Genomic DNA, 18,986 nt, shown 5'->3' with positions numbered 1-18,986 from the left:
TCATATCTATTGATTACTTTTTTTTATTTAGTCTTTGTGTACAAACAAAAGTTCTAGGACAGATATAACTTTTTGAAAAAAATGGACAACAACATGCCGGTGGTTGAAGTTTTATCGGAGGGCAATTAGCGGACCGGATGGGGGTTCCTGTGACACCCCCTCTCGGGCCTGATGGAGTGGAGCCTCATCTGCCTAACAGCCTGGCAAATATCCATGGTGGGCCGCCATCCCACCCATTGTACACGGCCTCTCATTAAGAACAGCCGAATCAAGAAAAACAAGGCTTACAGTGGAGCTACTGTAACTTTGTTTTGTCTTTTTGTTCCCACTTGTGTAATGCAGACTTGCAATAATGCAATACAACTCGAAAACATTGAAACCTTATTGTGATTGATTCTGTCATTTTAAATATCATCTAAATGTTGAAAGATAATCACATTTAAAATTAATCTAAAGGGTCTCGGCTGACAATCAGGTCATGAAAAGGCTTTTTTTTATTCAGGGGCATCTGAGGACATTCCGTCTATGACTGAGGATCTGGACTTAATCGCTTTAAAAGCAGTAATTAGGTGTTAAGAGGCAGGCTTGTCTGTTTAAATTAGACTCCGAGTGGCCAGATTACACTCTTTAACTTTGCGGCAGGCCTCCTCTTGTTGGGTTGTGGTCAAGCCAAAATGGTCAACTGTCTTTTGGGGCATGGGTTCTTGAGACTTTTTTTCATGTGCAAATCATTTTGTGTCTGAAATTGGCTTCAGGGGGTAAATTCTTTAAAAATTACAGGAAAACGGACTAAATTTTCAAATGGTCAAACTCTGGTCCTGTACTTCACCCACATACAAGAACTCAAATTCCTCACAGTTGAACTTCGTCCATCTCTCAAGTATGCATGTTTCAAATTGAGTAGCAATTGGACGGAATCTGCAAATGGCTGCTTCAAACCAAAATGTCAGACTTCCTGGTCTTTTGGGACATGAGTCCTTTTTGTGGGTCTACTCAGGAAAGACAAGCCTGCCAAATTTCATGTTGTTGACTTAAATGGGCTCCGCAGGTTGAATTTATTCAAAAATTCTGGGTGATACTACAAAGTAACAGAATTTTACCATCAAATGTCTGCTTAAAAGAAAAATGGCTTTTCAGGCTCGAGCTCTTGAAACTCTTCTTGTCAGGCGACTCATCAAAAATATTGATACATCTTCAATGCTGTGTTTAAGTAGTATGTTGTTGAATGCATAACATTTTTTCAGAGAATGTTGAGTCATCAAGTCTGCCACCATGCCCCCCCAAAAATTTAAATTGCTCACTTTTCACCGTCTGTGACTTACCTGGCAAGTATACATGTTTCAAATTTAGCAGTAATCTTACAAAATATCAAGTAGTTTGCCTTTGATGACTTGACGACGCAATTTGAATTCTCATGCCCAGCCCGCTGATTTTCATCGATCTGTACACTTCTTGTACGGATGAATCTCAAAATGCCACTTAGGTCAGGGTGCGCGCTCTCCGTTCGCCACGTCGCCAATGACGAGGTGAAATAAGGAGTGGCGAGGTAAATATCCCCAACGCTCGCCACATTGGCGCGGCCAATTTTGTCCAAATTGCACTGGGGGAATATCGATATACCAGGCACGAGTGTCCGTATGCAAAAAAAAAAAAAGACCGTCTGTAAATTGCATACAGTTATCCCACAGTCCTCGATGTGTCCAGTGACGCACACGATTGGTTCCAGTACAATCAACAATGACAGCAATGCTACCGGTAGCTGCATGCTAATGCTAGCGAGCATTAGCATCATTAAGAAGCAAGCCGTTCTGTCGCGACCCGAGGAAGGATGGAATATTGTGTCTATTTACCCCAGAGTCGCGTAAAACAACTGTGAATTGCCGCCGGGCCCGCTCACATGTCGGGAAAAAGCCGAAGGATGACACGGCAGACGAACTATTTAGCCAGTCCAGGACGCGCACCCTTGTCAAATCTTTGCCTAGCTTTAACAAGAGGAATATGCTAACATTTTTGGTGAAGTGTTTAAAAGAAGGGTAATCGCTTTTACGAGCGGGAAGTCGGCCAGGCTCGCCGTGGGACCGGATAATGTGCACGAAGTAGAACATCACAGGTACGTGGACTGTGTTTTGTAACCGGTTCATTTTATTGTCGTGTGTCGTCAAGTGCGCACATTTTCCCATATAAAGTCTAGCCCCGATTTACGCGACGTAATTGTCTTCAGTTGCAACTGCAGTTGAATATAATAATGCAGTAATCGTGACAAAACGTTACTGTATGTATTAATTACATTTAATTACATGTGCAAAAAATATAGCGGTATACAGACAAAAAAAAAGTATCATTCTACAAGTTGCACCATTTGGATCAGCATCTTAATACACTAACATAGGTCGATGTTTTATTCTCCCGCGACCCTTGTGAGGATAAGCGGTTAAGAAAATGGATGGATGGATGTTTTATTCCTAAAATACGCTTGTATTTATTATTGTAGACCACTGCAACACATGCACATTAACACTGTACTTGAGTGTAGGAAAATAAGTGTACCGATTACTTTCGGATGTATTGAGAATATTGATAATGTAAAAAAAATAAAAATAAAACCCTAAACATTAAATTACCTGTAAAAAGCATATGAGATGTTATTTTTTATTTTTATTTATTTATTTATTTATTTTTTGTTAATACATTAAATATTTTTAAAGAAAAAAAGGTGCAAAGACTAAGATCAGTTTAGCGCGGAATAGCTGAGGTATTTCGGGAAACTTCCTCTCTCTCTCTCAATTGTCCGTTTTGTGTGTGTGTGAGTGTTTAAAAAAATAAATATATTTTTTATTAAATTTTTTTGCGTGGGGCTAAAATGGTGATGAGCTGATGCAACCAAGAAAAAGTGCTCTCATTTCTTTCATCTGTGGCGATTTGGCACAATTGCTACTTTTATTTCTAAGAACTTTGCCCATTGCTACCACTACAATGTTTGTTTTTTTCACTCACACCAACACGCATATATACAAACATGGTCTCCTAGGCGGCGAGGCGAACCCACGCCAACCTACCACTACAATGTGCAGTTAGTCATCAACCTATGCCCAGAACCCCCTTCCAAAAATCCATCTTCCTAGAAGTGTGTTTGTTAGTTGGGCTACAATGTCTTTGCCGTGTGCGTGCATGAGTAGTGCACGTAATGACATAGCGGCAAAATAGGTGGCACTGCCGCCACATAAACATGTGATGTCGTGGCTAGCTATACTCAAATGTGGCTAAGAGATTTTTATACTGTTTTGCCACATTGGCTAAAAAGTTTCATGACCCAGCGCGCCAAACCTGCCAAGCGGTATTGTGTTTGGGGGGAGGGATATGCGCTGAAACCGTGGGAAACAAAAAAATTCTAGCATGGACACTGCAATTAATTCTGTTCTCGCAGAATGACTCAGTTTCCTTGTTGAATGAAGAACAGCGAGAGGCGCTTCATGCATTTTTAACTGGTTCAAGTGTTCATGCATTTTTTTCAACCTTATACGACGAGTAGACGTACACAAGTTGCATAATGCCCAATCAGCTTGAAATCTTGTACTGAATGTCTCGCCTTTGCTGAGAAGATCACATTGGAGCGGCCCCAGATTGATATTGTGGAGAACTTCCTTGAGTGAATCACAATATCAATCTGGCTCATGCCAGGTTATGTTTTTGATGGATCCTTGAAAAATGGCAAAATGACTGAAAAATGGCAAAATGACTGAAAAATGGCTGCCTCAAACCCAAATGAGAGACTTCTGTAGCATTCGCGAATGGTCGCAAGTCGGATAAATCCGAGTTGGTTTTTCCCACTTCCGACCTGAAAACGTTCGGCAAAAGTAAACAACCAAAATGGCGGATAGTGATAAATTGTTTTTTATTTTGGTCCGCAAAACTAATTTTGACCTCCAGCAAACTTGGCTTCTTGCAATTTTGCTTCATTTATTGTTTTTATCTTATTTCATAAGCATTCAATACAGTTCAGTAGTTCACTGTATAATTTCATGCAAGGAGATAGAGGCATACTGTCACGCACGTTGTGTTACGTGAAGTTATGTCAAATATTTATGAATGAACAAAGCTATCTAGTTTTATACTTGAGATAATTGCGTTTTACCATTCACGTAGTCTGTGTTTCCAAAGGGGTCGCCATTGTAGAGTGACGTCACTTGTCGTGCGTCGCTGAAGTCGGGGTCCTTTTTTTGTCCGACTTCGCAAGTGGGATTTCCGAGTTCAAGGGGGCGTTCCCGTGCACACTTCCTGGTTTGAACTCGAAAAAGTCCGACTTCCGACCATCCTTGAATGCAGCATTCTTCTGTCTTTTTAGGCTTGCGTTCTAATGACATTTTTAAAACAAAAATCCAAACAATGAAGGTGGATGCATTTAAAGACATTCTTTTTCTTTATTTTTTATTCAGACAGAACATTGTTAAACCAATATACATACGCAGGTCATCTTCACTGGATGTAGGCTTGATGTTTACCTCATGAGACCAATGTTTGTGTTTTTCTTTTAATATATACTGTACGTAGATGAATGTTAAATCTGTATTCAATGCAGATGGGAAAAAAAATGTGTTGTGGTTAACTGGCCATCTCAAATGAATATGCTAAATCAAATATATAAAAAAAACAAAAAACAATGTTATTTACATTAGTCACATTTCTACCTGATACCTTTTAGATATGTTCAAAATTGTAGACTCCGCCCGAAAGGTTCCTCGACCCCAAAAAAATACAAGGGCTCGTCTTTTGGCCCCGACAACTTAACCCAAGACTAAACTTAGGCGATAGTTAAGTCCTTCCTTATGTCCAAGTTTCTGAGTATGAAAACATCCAAAGTCCCTGTGTGTCGTCACCACAGTTTGTAAACATTCACCGGAGCAGCCCACACACAAAAAAAAAACGGATCACATGTGTTGCCACGTTTTGTCCATGGACTGAATGTGCTCTTTGGCCTTCATCCTGAGCGCTGCGATACTGGAGCTCCTGCCATCCTCCATAGGAAATTTGTCATTGAAGCTAGGTGGGCACTGGTATGGCGGTGGCCCCCCCATGGGCTGCATGCCCTGCACCAGGCCGGGTGGTCCGCCCAGGAAGCCGTGGCCCGGGTAGGCCGGCTGCAGGCCCTGCGGCGAGCCCATGAAGCCCGGGATGGTGTGCATGGGCGTAGTGCTGGAGATGGGCGAGGTGAGCCAAGGATCCAGAGGCATGTGGTTGGCCACCTGCCCAACGCTGGGCGCCATTGGGGCCCGGTTGAAGGAAAGCATGGGAGAGTCGTGCAGCTTCATGGTGGTGGAGTCCATCTTCTCCTGACGTCGCCACTTGGCACGCCGGTTCTGGAACCACACCTGGACATACAAACAGAGTTCACTCTGTGGCACCAGTAGAAACTACAGTAGAGAACAACCAGAGTGTCCCTAGCAAAGAGATGGCAGCAGCAAAGGTCTCACTTAGGTCTGATGATGGAGTGCAGTCCCCCTATTATGACGTCTTCTTCTTGCGTGAATCAACGCGATGACGTATATTTCGGAGGCAACTGGGCCCAGGCACGGTTTGGTTAGAGTAATGTAAGTGCGAGCCGGAGCAGGACAGGGGAGGGGTGGGGGGCAATCAGGCTTCAGTACGGTACGGAAGAAACGGCCCTCGTGTGAGTGTGCCCTAAGATACAGAAGATAGGACTGGCTTCCAAATCTACATGCCATTGAGCAAGGCACTGAACCCAAACTGTTAGGGGCACTTTTAACTCATTCAGTGCCATTGATGAATAAATACGTCAAAAATAAATTTTAAGGACTTGTCCTTAGGCTAGAGTGTTTCTGGACTAAGACCTGCTATTGACTAAGAGATGATACTTGGAACTGGTTTTGGAGTTCCTGTCCCTTCTAGCAAGACACTGCCTCCAAACTCGATGTAGTATCTCATCCCCCTAACTACGTGGCTTTAGCTTGGTTGGCCTGCACAATTCCAAATGCAAAAGTCTAAGACGTATTCCTCAATTCATACTTTTAGGGTGCTGTGGATAACAATATGCTAGGTACCTTTTGTGGTAAACGGTACTTCATTTATATAGCGGTTTTCCACCTTAAAAGGACCTCAAAGCGGTTTTACATTCAGCTACTCATTCACCTACTGATGACGCAGCATCAGGAACAACTGGGGATTCAGTATCTTGCTCAAGGCCACTTCGACATGGTATCGAACCTACAACCTCTGGGATGTGATACAACCACTCTACCACTAAGACGCGCCACCCGTGGGAAATTGGTTGCATCGTTTTCTGTCTACCGAACTAACCAACCAACAATGAACAGACCAAACAACCACATAATCTGTTGCCACATCCGATTTACGCTTGAAAGAGATGTCCCAATGTCCATCCAAGACAGTCCAAACTGACTTTGAGCATGTGGCGGTGTACGTTTTGGACTGGTCGCCACTCAATCGCCACTGTGTTTTTATCCCCCCCCTTAAATTCTCTCAAGCTAAGTTTCTTGTAAACGAACACTGTTGATTTTTTTCCCCCTATCCGTCACTCATACATCTTACAGCAGCCTTCATCAAGACCACTTAGTCAAACTGTCATTTATTTTTGCGCTTGCGGCAAAGTGGACAAAGGATGGCAGTCAGCAGATGCTGACCACAGTGCGCCAAAGCGACAGCCTAAAAATAGAGCAGCGCTTTTTGTTGATTGAGGGAATCGCAAACTAATCCAATTCTTGATGTCATCCACAATTAGTACATACTGTAAGTCTGGACGGGAAGATTCTAGGTTTAAGACTGGAATTTCGTATTTCCTACAAGAGAGTCGAAGTAGCCTTGCGCTAGGCACTGAACCCTCAATGTCTTTAGAGTACAGATCGTCTTGGTCTTAGAGGATTGCGACAGGCAATGTTATTGAATATGGGACTGATTTTCACCAAAAGACCGGCTAAATATCCTACCATTTTCCAGTGCCCTTTAGAAAGGTACTGAACCCGCAACTATGCTGGGGCGCGGTATCCCACTCTCAACAGATTTGGCTTTGGCTCAGCCTCAGAGCATGTCAGGATTTAGACACACTGTGCTCTAAAACATGGAAATTGGTACTGGTTGCCAGAGAGAGGCGAGTTCACATTCCGAAAGCTGTTGAGGTCTCCTCGAAGCACTGAATCGAGACACGGATACCCTGCTCCCTAGGTGCTTAAGTAGCCCCCTGCTCCAATGTGTGCCCACCACTGTCATAAGGACTCATAAGGGCTTTGGACCAGGTTGTTGCCGGTTTAAGTCCTACGAGCAGTGGTGGAAAAACTCGGGCCTCAAACTCAAGGGCCGGAGTCCTGCAGGTTTTGGATGTTTCCCTTCCCCAACACAGCTGGTATTTGATCAGCTCTTCATAACCCTGATAACGATCCTGTTGATTGGAATCAGCTGGAATAGGGAAGCCTCCAAAACCTACAGGACTGGACTCCAGCCCTTGAAGACCGAGTTTGCCCACACATTTCCATATTATATTATATCCATATTTTAGTCCCTAGTAACTAGTATGGATCCATGAACTGGTTGCCAGAGAGACAAGTTCACTTTCAGGTCACTGCCCAAGTGCCCTTATGCAAGGCACCAAACTTCGAGCTTCTACTGGGTATAGTAGCTCATTTTCAAAGGACTCTTTAGACCAGATGGTTGCAGCTTTAAGATCCTAAACGTTTTTGGGACAATTCTGTTTTCTGAGTGATGTTATGCACTTAAAATCCGACCTCACCTGCACCCGGACCTCTGGCAGGTTGACCTTCATGGCCAGCTCCTCACGGCTGTAGACATCCGGGTAGTGGGACTTCTCGAAGGCGCGTTCCAGCTCATGCAGCTGGTAGGTAGTGAAGGTGGTCCGGTTCCTGCGGTGCTTCTTCTTGCCGTACTCTTCCTCCACAATGGCCTTGGGGGAGTCCTCGGCCAGGTCTTTTTGCATGCTGCTCATCTCTCCATCGCATTTGTCGCTGGAGAACAGGTCTGATGCTGAAAAGACGGTTGTAATTGTTGGATTATTTCAATAACTGCCTCTCTGGAGATAATGTCCTGGTGCACGGAGTAGTGAAATCTGACTGATGTTCTTGGCAGTGGGTCCGTACCACAGGGGGTCTTGGCGAGCCCCAAGTGACATGACATCTTTCACTGAATTCCTCCCAAGTAATCCCACAAGAACAGATGCTACCTACTAGTTCAGCCTCACTCTAATCCTTCCATGCAGTCCGCATTGTGTCTACTAAAAACTAACTAAGACGTAATAAGACAAGGCAGTTATTTGCTTGTAATGATGACATCATGCCTCAGTGGCTAGATTAGGTCATCTAAATATTTTTGGTCCTATGGATACAGCTTTTATACGAGCATGTCATACGGAATACGCTAAATCATATTTTACATTGATTACATCTGTGAGTAAAACAGAACTTGTAAATGTATTGAAGTTTTAGTATTCTCGCTAACACAACAAACAGCACATCGACTAAGCATTGGCCACCTCATAATCACAAACATACAATTGTTTACAGTTATTTGGAAGAAGGAGTAAGTACCTTAGAGGATGCCTATTGCGACACATTTTGGCCATGTATTAACTGTTTAGGAATACAGTACGGCAATTTTTGTTTCCAGATTTGAAAGGTTCATGAACCATTTTTAAATTGAACTGTAGTCAAAAAGGATAATTTTCCTCACTGTAAGTGCGACTTCTCCCACCCAACAAGCAGTATACAGATTTATAAAGTCAAAATGTCCTGAAATAGATTGGTAAAAACAAAAAAAACAGAGAAAAATCATTTTCATAATAGTAAATATATTTTTGTAAGATTTTATAGGGTAAGGAAGGAGACATAGTTGGGACATGCCTCAACTTGTCGCAGCACAATCATGTGACTCCTTCCAGCCAATCAGAAATTGACAATAGCTTATTTCAATTTTTTGACATATTGTTGTATGCTTTGCATCAACGAACTTTCAACAGATTCATATAGTGTGATTGTACAAATAATGTGTATATGTGCATATATACTGTATATAAATATATATGCATATAAATATATTTGTGAATAAAATTTAAAAAGTAAAGATCATTTTCAATTTTATAAGAAAAACTTTTAAAATAGTGGAATTCAAAATGTTCTATTTTATAAGTTAAAAAATGTCTTCTTTTTTTTAAGTAATTAATGTTATAATTAAAATATTTCCTTTTTTTTATCAGAGGCAAGGGGGTGGTTCACAAGCTTTCACTATGATAAAATGTTTGACTTATTCGTAGAGCTGTCAAACGATTACATTTTTTAATCAGATTAATCACATCTTAGAATTTTGATTAGTCACTTCATTAAGAAGGCTTATTATTAAAAAATGTTTTGAAGGGCACCTATTATTTGTTAATTCTTTCTACATTTAATGTTATGAGGACGTCTTCAATATTTTTGGATCCACCGCACACTCTCATCGTCCTCTTTTTCTAAGCAGTTAATTACTTGCACAATTAAAAAAAAAAATTACCCTAATATTTTGACTAGAACAAATATTCTCAATGTCAGACGCAAAATGCTTTACTTTAATGCATGTACCGGTAGTTTTGTTTATTTATTGCTCAAACACAACCTGTGCTACCTTTAACCTAACCATCCGCTGTCAGCGAAAGGATCAGCGCTTAAAATGAATAGTGTGATTAATCTGCATTTACTTATGATTAATGTAATAATTATTTTGTGATTAATTAATTAGTTAACGCTTTAACTTTGACAGCATTACTTATTAAGAAACATATATATGTATTTAGGTTTGTACAGCAGTTGCCTCAAAATAATCTTTGGCACCAGAAAATAAAGTAGTTATTTTCAGATCAATGTCAGATAATAATATATATATTTTTTATTATTATTGTTAATAATTATTATTATTACCGTTTGGCACCTTTTTTCATTTTTATTTTTATTATCTTGTCACAATTACGTTTTTCTCATATCTTGATTTTAACGAGTTATTTGATTTATAAAAATACAGGTACTGCTGTATTCCAATACACCAAATCTTCCAAAGAACTTTTGGTTAAAAGTTCCATAGCCCGAGAATAGCAAGCCTCTTCGATTTGCACGATGACGTTGGTTTGTGGAAGTGAAAAGCGTGGTCTGACATGACATAATGACTTTTCCCGCGACCGCTCACCGTGATAAGACGAATGTTGGGAGTTGTCGGTCAGTTCCGAAAGATGTTGAAGTTGGGAGTTGTCCCGCGTGGCTTTTGGCCTGTCCTCGTCATCTTGGTGATGGTGGTCGTGGACGGCGTGGTGGTGGAGCAGCGAGTCCTGCTCCTTGGCGAAGCCCAGGATGACATCGATGCTGTGCACTCTGACCCCGGAACTGGACCCGGCGGCGCCTTTTGCCAAGTCGTAGTTGTCCAGGCAACCGTCTTCCACCATTGCCAGGGTATCCATTGACAAATGCATCCGAGCCTTTTTTAGGGGGATTCTGATGGTGGGAAAGTGGATGGAGCGGAATGCTGACGCTCAGATCACTTTGTCGTTTCTCCTGCTGAACCCCCGTGGACGGACATGTTTGTCTTCCGATGAGAAGGAACCATTGAACAGTCTCCAGGAAACACAAGGCGATCTTACCTACATTTGCGTCCAATCACAAGCTACACCTTGCCTGTAGTATCCAAGTGGTCTAATGACATTATCCTGTTGCAAGTGGCACTTGTTGCGCCACGTTAAGTCCTCCAAATCCCCCCCCCCCCCCCCGACGCCTCCTCCCCAAGTGAGCAAATGTGATGACGGCGTCCCGTCTTCCTCCGACAAACCAAGACTCCGTAAAGAAAAAACAATGGACCGTGAAAAGGAAGACAAACGAAGGAGGGATTAAGAGGCATATGAATTGGGATCCTTCCCCTTTAAGAATGAATGACAGTTGTTTTCTGCCCAAGTAATTGCTCCAAATGTGCGCTGCATTCAGGGCCCAGTTGGAGGCCGTCGCTAATGAAGCCTTGACAAAACTTTCTTTCAAAAAAGCCATTGTGCGCCAGATAAAGGCCACTAAGCGAGAGTTGTGCGCTAATCCCTTCATTACGCACTCCAGAGACACAAGAGATGGATGGACTTTTAACTTTGATGCGTAGCCGCTGGAAACGCCCACCAATCGTTTACAATTCCATATTTGTCACCAAAAAAACATGTTAAACAAACACCTTCCTGTCATGTTGCCGGCCACATTGAACCATTTTAAAAGTTTCAAAGTACAGAAAAAAAGGATTTTAACGTGAATCCGCAACAACTGGAAAGACCCTTGGATCATTTCCCTTTTTGGACTGTAAAGCTAGCTAGCTAGCTAGTTCTCATGAGTGGCCGAACGTTCGGCACTTGTTTTTTGGCGATTAAAAATTTGAATTACTCTTTCGCAGTGTTCAAAATGGACTTTAGTTTTCTAGGGGTGTCAAAATGTGTGTGTTCATTTTGAGTTAATTCCTTTAACGCCACCATTTTTTTTAAACGCACGATTAATGACCACCCATTACTTGGAAAGCCTGTACTGGGGGAGTTCCAGTCGCAATGCAGCAGACACATCCACGTCAAAATGTAGCAGTAATAAATTTAATTAGTGTTGTTCCGATACCGCTTTTTGCCCCCGATACCGATTCTGATACCCAGCTTTGCAGTATCGGCCGATGCCGATACCATAACGATACCCAAGTTTTTTTTTTCTCAACATGAAAAAGCTGTCCTGCCATTGGTTCAGAGCATTCAAGGGCCAATAGCATGTTTTAGCTTGGCATGCAGTGAACATGTCACATCAGTGAATGTCGTGCATGAGCAAGACACAAGCTTCTGCATCCAAAATCCTATATTAGCGTCAGAATTAATGGTATCGGCATGTTACTTGTTAGTACTCACGATACCGATACCACTGTTTTAATGCAGTATTGGGGCCTCTGCCGATATCGGTATCGGAACAACACTAAATTTAATAATAATGCATATATTTGTGGAGACTGGGGTCAAGTTGTATTTTACAATTTAAAAAAATTGCAGAATTTCACAAGTTACTTCATGTTAAAGATTAGATAGCTCTTAATATGAAAAGAAAAATGCACTGAACTGTCACCAACGTCTTAGAAATGCAGAATTGCCATCTAGTAGTGGCAGAAAAATCACCTCAGCACAAATCAATATCACACAATTTTTTTACATATTTTTAATTTTAACTAAATTTTATGAACTATTATGAAATTACTGTATCAATGACTAAAAGATGCAGCCATATTACTCCTAGTTTAAAGCAACACTAAGGAACTTTTAGTTTACGTTGATGATGGCGGCGCCATATGGACAAAAGTGGTAATGTTATGCCTGAAGGAAGACCACATTTCCCATGAGGGGGGGGGGGGGGGGGGGGTTGCATGTTGCTGTTGATGTGCTCCATCAGGAGGTGATGCACAGATCAATCCGGTTGCTTAATGAGCCTAAAGACTTCGCTGGAGATTTTCTCTGACCTCACTCCTCCCTGCAACACACAATATATTTAGGACACCCTTTTGTCTTAATAGGGAATATTTTGTGTGTGTGTGGGGGGGGGGGGGGCATTTTGTTATACTCAGAAATTTGTGTCGATTTGTTTGCTAGTATTCATCCATCCATCTATCCATTAGTTCCAACACTAATTTATTTCTGTAATGGAACAAAATGTCAACAAGACAATAAACGAAATGTAAAAACAAATAGAAAGGGAGGATTTGATGCTTCAGTCCTTTAGCTTAATGCTAATGCTAAATAGCATCTATGTTGTATAAAATCTTAAGCAACCGATTTAACACAAACCTTACGCCAACATATATAGTCACACAGTCATATTCTTTATCCTCTGCGAAGAATGGCTAATTATAAGTCCTGTACTGATGAGCTCAGCGGAGTTGAGACGTCTCAATTCATAATGGGGTGCTATGTTTCCGCATTAACTCATTCACTGCCATTGACAGCTATCGACTTTAAAAAATTAATTTGAACTATTTCTATTAGTTTTAAAAAAAAAAACGTTTTTGTTAACAAGAGTATGAAAACCTAGAATTAGTTTTTGTACTTTTAGAACAGATATAAAATTTGTGATTAATCGTGAGTTAACTAGTGAAGTCATGCGATATGATTACAAATTTTAATCGCCTGATGCCCCTAATTTTTAATAATATTTTCTTTAAAAAAAAAAAACATTTTTTGTTTAATTTTTAAACAATTATTATTATTATTATTAAAAATTAGGGGCGCCAGGTGATTAAAAATTTTCATCGTAATTAATCGCATTACTTCACTCACAATTAATCACAAATTTTATATCTGTTCTAATACAATAAAAACAATTCTAGGTTTTCATACTCTTGTTAACAAAAGTGGGAAAAAATGTTAAACTAATAGAAATAGTTCAAATGAATTTTTGACGTCTATAGCCGTCAATGGCAGTGAATGAGTTAAATACACATCAGAACAATTTATTTTGGGGCGCGTAAGGCTGGAACAGATTGACATTTCTATACATTTCAACAGAAGAAGATGATTTGGGATGCAAGTATTTTGAGTTACAAGCCAGGTCACGAAACAAATTACACATGGATCTCAAGACGCCACTCGAGTCGATAGCGTACAGTCGTCCCAAAAGACGTATTCCTATAACAAATGTCACCCATTCAGGCTGTGCGTGTTGCATCGAGTTTGTTGTTGTTCAAAGGCTTGCTAACAAAATTAAACCCATCTGTCAACATCGGACCTCTTTGCCAACAATTCCATTTACAGTAGAGCGCTCACCTCAGTCGTACAACATGGCTTAATCCTGTCACGTTACATAGGAATCGTCACGCGTTGCTTTGGTTTGCATGGAAAGGAATCCAAGCTCATCAGTAAAATTACTTCAAAGAAGAGGCATGTAATATTATAATTGTATTCAATTTTACAATTTTTGAAATTAGTTTTGTAGATTTGATATGACTAAGAACCATATTTTGGTAACAAAATGGATGCCACATGCTTCCCTACAAGTTGTGACAACCCAACAGCAAAGAAAAGCAGTAAGTCACGTGACTTCAAGGAACAAAAATAAAAAATAATATATTTTTTTAAATGTTACAGTTTTTAGAATATATTTTTTATATAGTTAGAGAGGGACCAGAATGACAATTCAAACAAAATGGATGCCACATGCTTCACTATTAGGCATTAGAAGCTTTTCATTCTTCCCAGTCAATCAGCAAATAAAAATACTGTTAAATATTTAGGAGCCTTTTTGATAACAAAATAGATCCCAAATGCCTTACTATGAATAGGTTCAATTATTTATGTAACGTGATATATATTTTGAAACATTTCAACCATTTTAAAGGACAATGACCCTTTTTAAAACTGAAAATGTGCCTGAAAACATGAATGAAGACAGTTAATTGTAATTATTTTTGTCATATTATGTGGGGAGTCAATAGTGACACCTAGCGAGTCATTGGCGAGCGAAATTGATAATCATGTTATCACATTAATATATTAAAGCTGTCCCTCTTTGCTTGTTTCCCCCACCATTATCCTAATTGAGTGCAAATTGGTTAAGCGGGCGCCATGTAGCTACCAAGCATCTTAGTTTTATCAGATGACACTTTAAGCCCGCCACATCCTATTAGCCACAAAGCGGCTAACGCTGCAAAGGCGCTGTGTCAGCTTGCAAGGCAACGAGGGAGGAAGAAAGGGAGCAAGGCAGGAAAAAGAAAGGGGGATGGGCTGGCAGGAGGACAGAAGGGAGATGATGGAGGGGAGGGTCAGCTGCCTGACCCCATGTGACCAGCACAAATGCTGGGGGGAAAGGACAACTGTAATTATATATGTATATGAGTGCATGTGTAATTTTTGTATTATTTAACTCATTCACTGCCATTGACGGCTATAAATGTCAAAAACTATTTCTATTAATTTAACAATTTTTTCCCACTTTTGTTAACAAGCGTATGAAAACCTAGATTTTTTTTTATTGTTCATTTTTAGAACAGATATAAAATTTGTGATTAATCGTGAGTTAACTAGTTAAATCATGCGATTAATTAAATCAAAAAAATTAATCGACTCTTGCCCCTAATTTTTTATAATCTTTTTTTTTTAATGAATTTATGGCAGTGAATGAGTTAAAGAAAATATTAATATGAATATTTTGCTTTTTATAGAAGCCCACTTATTTATGTATATTCTTATTGTCATGTATTTTATTTGTTCATGTGATAATTTTGAACAAATTCAATTCAAAGTTTCCCAAATCCTAGCGAAAAATGTCCTTGAAGGTGGTCAACACTGAGGTTGTCTTTGCTTATTTGTTTATCACTTCTTGAGATGAACCGTCTCATATTAGAGATTAAAATACAAAAACCATAAACATAACAACACAGCACAAAGACAAACGTAATTGGCAACGTTTTCCAAGGTGACGCAACAGACCAAGTTGTTTGGCGAGCGTTGAAGAAACCTTGGGAGCTTTTCTGCCGCTTTATCTTTTAATCTTTTAGTTTGCCAAAATGGGCAAAGGGGTTAAAACCCTTCCTGCATTCATCCAGCTTAGGCGTCCTTATTGCACACAGGATTGTTTCTGCTCAAAGACAAACCCTTCAACATTACGTCCACTGCTGCAGGAAGGAGCGCTGGGTCACCTGACTCACCTCTCTCAGCCAATCAGCAAACAAAAGCAATTCGGTTTGGTTTGAAATATTACAAAGGAGGACAGAATTTAGTTTGGTATGTTATATTTATACCTTTGATTTATGATATCATTCATTTTAATGTAATAATTCAATTGCAATTTACATTTTATATTTAGTTTGATTTGGCCAAATTTAATACCACAAGGTGTATTTCATTTTTTCCCCTGTTTACTTTTATTCAATAAATTCAGCGATTTTTGTATTTATTTATTTATTTATTTTTTATTTATTTTTTCCGTTGATTTTTTTTTAGGAGTTTAGTTTGTTATGCAATTTTTTACTCAACTCTCTATCTATCTACTGTACCAGCTATCTCTATCTATTCATCTGGCTACCCATCCATCAATCTATCAATGGCTGTTTGTATTCCATGTGAGTTGCAGGTCAGAGACGAGTGACCTGACATAAGGCGGGTGTTATTAAAAGTTCAAAGGGCGCATGGAGTCAGCTGGTGGCTTTGAGCAAAGCTTCGTGGCGGAGTGGTTGTGGTGCTGATGATGATGGTAGCGCCTACCGTAATAGTTACCGGTAGTAGAAATCTGTATTGATTGTTATGATCGTATAGATCATTTAGAGAGTGACAAGTATTGGCGCGTGTAAACCACCTTAAAGGGGATGTCAACCCAAAAGTTTTCTTTACAATAATACAGTATGTCAAATGAACCCCCGCTGGTCTAAACATAGAATTCGGAATAATATTGTGTTTGCGGACTATGAGTTAAACAGCAAAACGCAGCCGTTTGTATCCATCTCAAGGGGCGGCCATTTTGTTATGTGCTGTTGATTGAAAATGACATCCCCGTTGCTATGGGCTCAGGTAGCGACCAATCACAGCTCAGTTTCATAAAACAGGTAAGCCGTGCTTGGAATGATGAGAAGTAAAACTTGAAGTATATTTTACTTTTATATTTTTAGTTTAATTTAGATTTTTTTTTGTTATACAGCTTGAGTTTTTGTTTAACAAAGTGTTTGTTTAGCTTCCTCATTTCTCACTAGCATCAAGAAGAGTTTTGATCATATTCTGCTTCACTTGACAGTTAATCATTTGATGTGATTTTTTAAAAAGCTTTTGTGTACGCAATGTTTTGAGGTTGGTGACATAACAGTCTACACAGTCCAGTCGACACCTCTACGAAGGGGTCTTTGCAAGAAGAGCGAGGCCTCCCATTTAATAAGCTTACGTGCAGCTTGGCACATGTCGTCACTCTTGTTCTCCTGTCTTCCTGCTCTTCCGCCGTTTTACCCTTTAACTGCTCGCCTTATGTCAGGTCACTCGTTTGAACCTCCGCTGGCGCAAAGATGACGTCAGTGTAGCGACTGGAGATGTTAATGTGATTAAACAATTATTGTTTTAAAGTGCACTGGGCTAAGAGGCGTGTTTAAACAGTGACATCCTGACACGGGAGCACCTGGCTGAACGGTCCCGTATGAAGTTAATCCGATCTTCTCTGGGCCTTGGCTAATTTGAGCCCAAATAAAATAAACAGCACAACTTAAATCTTCCCCGTTAAGCTGCTATGCATCCGTTGATGTCATAGCGCGGTGCACACAACAGGAAGTGCACGCCGTCTAATATGCATCACTAACTACCCGTTGATGTCAACACAGTTAAAGTTTTCAAAACAACTGTCCGATCAACTTTGATTGAGTATACGGGGTACACGAGCAAAGTAAGCACAGCCAACTTGGATGGATGGATGGATGGATGGATTGGGTGGCATGGATGGATGTTGTGGATGGATGGGTGATGGATGGATGATTTATAGGTGTGTGGGATGGATAGATGGGTTGGCTGGATGGATGGATGGGTGGGATGTATGGTTGTTGGGGATTGATGGATGTTGGGGCGGTTGGATGATGGGTGGGTGGGATGGATGGATGTTGATGGATGGATAGATGGATGGATTGGGTGGCATGGATGGATGTTGTGGATGGATGGATGATGGATGTTTGGGATGTATGATGGGTGAGTGGGATGGATGGATGTTGTGGATGGATGGGTGATGGATGGATGTTTGTGATGTATGGTGGGTGGGTGGATGAATAATTGCGTGGGTGGGTGATTTGGTGGGAAGGATGGATGGATTGTTGTTGGGGATGGTTGGATGATTGGGTGGCATGGATGGATGATGGGTTGGTTGGATGTTTGATTGATGGAGGGATGTTGGGGATGGATGGATGGGATGGATTGACGGATGGTTGTTGGGGATGGATGGATGGATGTTGGGGTGGTTGGATGATGGGTGGGATGGATGATGGATAGGTGTGTGAGATGGATGGATGGATTGGGTGGCATGGATCGGTTTGATGGATGGATGGATTTTGGGTGGTTAAACGATAGGTGGGATTGATAGATGGATGATAGATGGATGATTGGGTGGCATGGATGGATGATGGATGGGTGGGTGGGATGGATGGATGTTGATGGATGGTGGGATTGATCGATGTTGGGGATGGATGGTTGAATGCTTTTTTCAACTTGGCGACGCTGCTCCATGGAATTCCCCGCGCTCTTATACTGGTGAGTGATTGCAGATCTGGGGTCTATTTCACAAAGCCGGTTTAGTGAGAACTCTGGGTCAAGAAACCCTGAAATGTGGGAAACTCTGTGTTTTCCATTTCAGAAAGGGGGGTAACTGAAACCAGAGAAAAAGAGGGAACTCTAGCGTGTTCCATAAAAAGAGGTCATTTAAGCTCTCGGTCAGTTTCCGTAGTAACAGTGTCCATAAACCGGACCTGGTTGGTTGCAGGTTTTTTCTCAATGAACCTCGAGGTTTTCTCTGTCCCCGCCTCTTTTCAGCCACACACGACATTTCATTTCTTCATTCATAAATTCGGCTGCGGCGAGTCTGTTTGTTAGCCCCGGTCCTCGAGTACCCCTTATCCAGCTTGTTTTCCATGTCTCCTCAGCCAACACAGCTGAAGATCGTTATCAGGCTTCATGCAGAGCTTGCTGACTGGCTGATCGTTTGAAACACATGTGTTGCTTGTGGGAGACATGGAAAACAGGCTGGGTAGGGGGACTCGAGGACCGGGGTTGAGTCTGGTCTATAGCGTAAAGTCCACAACATGACATGTCCTTTTGACAATGACCCTATTGATGAAGTATTGCGAAGGGAATTAAATATTCGTGGTGAGATCGTTATCAGACCGCAATAGATATGCTGGCATTTCCGGACAGTTATCTTTTGGAGCGGTACCGTTTCACATCACAGTCCATACATACACAACTTAATCCGTCCTTACATTTGCAA

General features: G+C 40.9%; 1 protein-coding gene across 1 annotated transcript; it reads right to left on the bottom strand.

Moving 5' to 3' along the window:
* Positions 1–4,394: 4,394 nt before the first annotated feature.
* Positions 4,395–10,736, bottom strand: LOC147180923 (retinal homeobox protein Rx2-like). Its single transcript, XM_086097367.1, has 3 exons — positions 10,192–10,736; positions 7,757–8,007; positions 4,395–5,366 (listed from the first exon to the last, which is right to left on the bottom strand). The coding sequence occupies exons 1-3, from the start codon at positions 10,469–10,471 to the stop codon at positions 4,926–4,928; spliced, it is 972 nt and encodes a 323-aa protein (XP_085953493.1). The 5' UTR covers positions 10,472–10,736; the 3' UTR covers positions 4,395–4,925.
* Between the last annotated feature and the right edge of the window lie 8,250 nt (positions 10,737–18,986).

This window comes from Leptonotus elevatus, chromosome 1, assembly GCF_054856555.1.
Source record: "Leptonotus elevatus isolate MCC_2025b chromosome 1, RoL_Lele_1.0, whole genome shotgun sequence".
Classification (NCBI taxonomy): Eukaryota; Metazoa; Chordata; class Actinopteri; order Syngnathiformes; family Syngnathidae; genus Leptonotus; species Leptonotus elevatus.
Note: the sequence above shows the minus strand (reverse complement) of the source record. Positions and strands in the feature narration are given on the sequence as shown.